This window comes from Octodon degus, unplaced genomic scaffold (genome assembly GCF_000260255.1).
Source record: "Octodon degus isolate 3935 unplaced genomic scaffold, OctDeg1.0 scaffold00197, whole genome shotgun sequence".
Classification (NCBI taxonomy): Eukaryota; Metazoa; Chordata; class Mammalia; order Rodentia; family Octodontidae; genus Octodon; species Octodon degus.
The window spans coordinates 1,116,219-1,120,176 of record NW_004524773.1 but is presented as its reverse complement, the minus strand read 5'-3'; the positions used below and the strand labels follow the sequence as shown (position 1 = coordinate 1,120,176).

The 3,958-nt window shown below is 51.6% G+C and overlaps 1 protein-coding gene across 1 annotated transcript in view; it reads left to right on the top strand.

Annotated features, from left to right (window-relative positions):
• Positions 1–3,958, top strand: part of Gpatch1 (G-patch domain containing 1) — a 38,558-nt gene that overhangs the window by 22,731 nt on the left and 11,869 nt on the right. Inside the window, exons 10-13 of the mRNA XM_023704476.1 lie at positions 566–770; positions 1,867–2,163; positions 3,095–3,273; positions 3,823–3,950. Of these exons, the coding sequence (XP_023560244.1) occupies positions 566–770; positions 1,867–2,163; positions 3,095–3,273; positions 3,823–3,950 (809 nt within the window). The remainder of the gene's footprint in view (positions 1–565; positions 771–1,866; positions 2,164–3,094; positions 3,274–3,822; positions 3,951–3,958) is intronic.

Below are 3,958 nucleotides of genomic sequence, written 5' to 3'. Positions count from 1 at the left end.
AAAAAAAAAAAAATATATATATAGGACCAAAAGGTGTTGCCTGAAGTTTGAATTTGGAACTAAAATGGAATCAGAATTTTTTTTTTCAGGCAGGGTCTCGAGGTGTAGTTCAGGCTGGCATTGCACTCACAGTGTAGCCCATGCTGGTCTCAAATTCACAGCAGTCCTCCTGCCTCAGCCTCCCAAGTGCACCACACCTGGCTCAGAATTCTCAAAAAGTAACTAATGTAAGGCTGTTAGTTTTCCAAAGCCTTGATAGTGCTTTTCCAATTTTCCGCCTTATGGGGCCAGTCTGCTGAAATCGTTACCCAAAGTTGTCCATCTTTCTTATTGTCAGTGTATGAAACATGCACATTCTCATTTCTTTGCAGAAGTGGGTGGAGGTGATGCTCTGAATATGTGAGCCCTGGCACGTGCCATCTGGGGACGCTCCAGAGGCTGCCGGGGCCACTGGGGGGCGTGGGTTTAGTCATACTGAGGTACAGGAATGGGTTTTCTTGGTCCAATTTACCGTGATCTTTTTGCAGCCTGCATTTCCTGGATGTTCTTGTTTTGTTCTGTTAAGATCTATCCACCCCCTGAGCTGCCCAGGGACTATCGACCAGTGCATTATTTCCGACCCGTGGTTGCCGCCACCTCCGAGAACTCCCATTTACTTCAGGTGTTATCTGAGTCAGCTGGAAAGGCAGCGCAGGAGCCAGCAACACACAGTAGGCACCAGCTGAATGCCTCCAAGCGGGGGGAGCTGCTAGGAGAGACGCCAGTCCAAGGTACGCAGCACAACAAGACTGAAGCCATTGTCTCTCGGCAAAGTCAGAAGGGAAAGCTGTCCTTGCCCCAGCGTTTTGTGTGCTTGGCCTTCTGGAACTGTGGGAACGATGTCGGTCATTGTGAACAGCTTATTACTAGTGTGCCGGCCCCTCCTCTGTCAGGCCTGTCTTTCCACTTTCAGTTCATTGTAAAATTGCACCTTTTGCCTTGAATGCCTCCATTTGTTGAAATTCAGGGGTGATCTAGGAGTGGGGTGAATGTGCCTTGGGTGCTCAGCCAGGGAAGGCGCTTGCTCCCTGGAGGGAGATGGTGGGGCAGCTCCACTTGTGAGAGCCCAGAAGGAGCAGAGGTCTGAGTCTGAAAGGAGAACGCCCTGCAGGGTGCAGTAAGAAGAGGAGCAGGCAGAAGGCCTTGGGTCTCGGGAGTCGAGTCTGAGACACTGTCATTTGGGGGCCTAAGTGGAGGTGCTCACCCCAAGCAGAGCTGTGTCCCCAGGCCCTTACCCACAGCTGCAGGGGGCCTGCCCCTTAGCTCATTTCTTTAAGTGGCTGCTTCCACAAAGCAGTCAGGCTCAGGTTGCTGTGGTTTGATCCCCACAACTCAAGCCAGCCAAACCTGCCCTGAAGGCATTCGGAGCAAAAAAAAAAAAAAAAAAAAAATCCTTACCCACAGCTGCTGTCCGGCTCCCCATGGCAGTCTCTGCAGCACCATCCAGCACTGCTCAGACAAGGAGGGAGGAGCCCTGACTCTCGCCCCGACCCCACCCTGCTCAGGCTCGGCCACCACACTGGGGGCTCTGTCACACCTGCACTCCCTGCTCCTCCCAGGTCTGGCCCGTTCCTCTCCCTGAGCTCCCCTCTGCCATAAGTGTCCAACCAAGGGTTACCCCCAGTTTCCCAGCTGTACAATAGGAGTCTGATTCTGTATCACTGTCTAGCTCCAGGGATGTGTGAGCGTAGAAGAGAAACTGACCCCTCTAATGCTCAGATCATCTCCAGTTATGTAAATTTGTGACGTTGAAAATGGCTACACAGAGAAATACAAACATAGACACCTGGTGATACTTTTCATCCCTTTTTTACTATTTTTATTCAGGTTCAGCGACTTCAGTGTTAGAGTTTCTGTCCCAAAAGGACAGAGAGAGGATCAAAGAAGTGAAGCAGGCAACTGACCTGAAAGCAGCACAGCTCCAGGCCAGGGCTCTGGCGCAGAGCGTGGCAAGCAGCAGAGCCGGGCCTTCGGCACCAGACCTGGGACACAGCTCCTGGCATGCGGCCCTGGGCGGCATGACATCCCCTGCAAGAGCCAGCAACTTTAGGCCTTTTGCTAAAGATCCAGAGAAACAAAAACGATATGAAGAGTTCTTAGCACATATGAGAAAGGGTCAGAAAGGTGGGTGCAGCCTGGGTCCTCCATGCCTCAGCCCAGGCTGGGCAGCATGCCCCCTTTTCTTACTGTCTCCAGATTTAAAGTTGAAATACCCCGCTTGGCCAGGGTTTCTGCCTGTGCTGCCACAGGTGATGCAGACATTTCAGGCCCTGGCTCTTGACCAGGGAGCAGGCTCTGGTAGGGCGCCACTCTGTAGCTCTCACTGAAGGCCTGCTGTTGAGGTGTGAGTGAGCCTGGCCAGGCGCCAGGGCTGAAGTAATTTGCTTTTTGGAGGTGACTGGCTTCTGTAAGTTCTGTGCCTCTAACCAAGGACCTTGGCCCCTGCTTTATCTATCTTAATTATCTTGTCCCAAACCATCGGCCATTGTCTGAAGTTTGACTAAAAGACATAAGTGGTCTGTGAACCATACCTGGGGAAGGTCACTGTGGGCTTTGAAGTGCGTGTGTAAGGATGGCAGGGGCAGGGCGTGCACAGCGCGGCGTGAAAGCTGGTCAGCAAACCTGAGGGGCTGAGTTTAAAATACTTGTCTTTGGGGAGTAAAGTTCATTTGTGGTGCCTTTCTTTCAGCTAACAACCCCTCCCCCCGAAAGGCTTACTTGTTAACTTAAACAGATTAAAGATGGTGCTTTTCTGCCCAAAACACAGTAGTACAGCTGGGATGAACCTAACACTCTGGGAGTGGCGCCAGGTTCCTTGCTTTGCAAGGTGTCATCATCAGTAGCCTCCCAGATGCTCTGTTCTGCTTGGTAGACAGAATTCAGTAACAGCATCGTATGGAAGGAAGGAACAGTATGACCCAGGGTGTCCCGCCGGCATGACCCCTCCCCGAGCCCACAGATGCAAGAAGGGCAGGCGCATTTGCGTGAAGTGCTCCAGAGTACAGCAGTGCCCAGCACGTCCTCCACTAAGCTCCCCTCCCTCCCCACACCGTAGATGCCCTGGAGCGCTGCCTGGACCCCAGCATGACCGAGTGGGAGCGTAGCCGCGAGCGCGAAGAGTTCGCCCGGGCAGCCCAGCTGTACACATCTTCCCACACGACCCTGTCCTCCAGGTTCACACACGCCGAGGAGGAGGAGGATTCAGAGCAAGTAGAAGTCCCTCGAGACCAAGAGGTCTGTCACCATCGTGTTCTGGCCTGGTGAATTGTATTTATTTATTTATTCATATTTATTTATTTATTGTGGAACCAGGGATTGAACTCAGGGCCCCGCACTTGCCAGGCAAGTGCTTATTCTACTGAGCCATCTCCCTAGCCCTATTTATTTGTTTATTTATTGTGGTGCTAGGGTTTAAACCCAGGGCCTTGGGCATGCTATGCACGTGCTCTACTGCTGAGCTACATTTTTAAATTTAAAAGATGGAGCAGTTAAAATGTTTTAAATCTGTCACTGAAAAGATGAAAATGCACATGGCGTAGTAGAATATGAGATGATTTTATGCTTTGGTTTCCAAGGTACTTAAGCAGGAATGCTATATATAGTAAGAGCTCTTTTATAACTCTAGACAGTTGCTTGACGATTTCCCTCTGTAGGCGTGTGAACGTGTAGGCACTGACCGACCGACTGTGGAAACGCCGCAGTGAAGGCTGACGCTCAGACGTGGAAGTGCAGTCAGGTGGGCTGTGTGGCGCCTTCCTGAACAGAGCGCCTGTCCCTTTGCAGAGTGATGTCAGTGACAAGCAATCTGCTGTGAAGATGAAGATGTTCGGGAAGCTGACCCGGGACACGTTTGAGTGGCACCCTGACAAGCTTCTGTGTAGAAGGTTCAATGTTCCCGATCCCTATCCAGGGTGAGCCC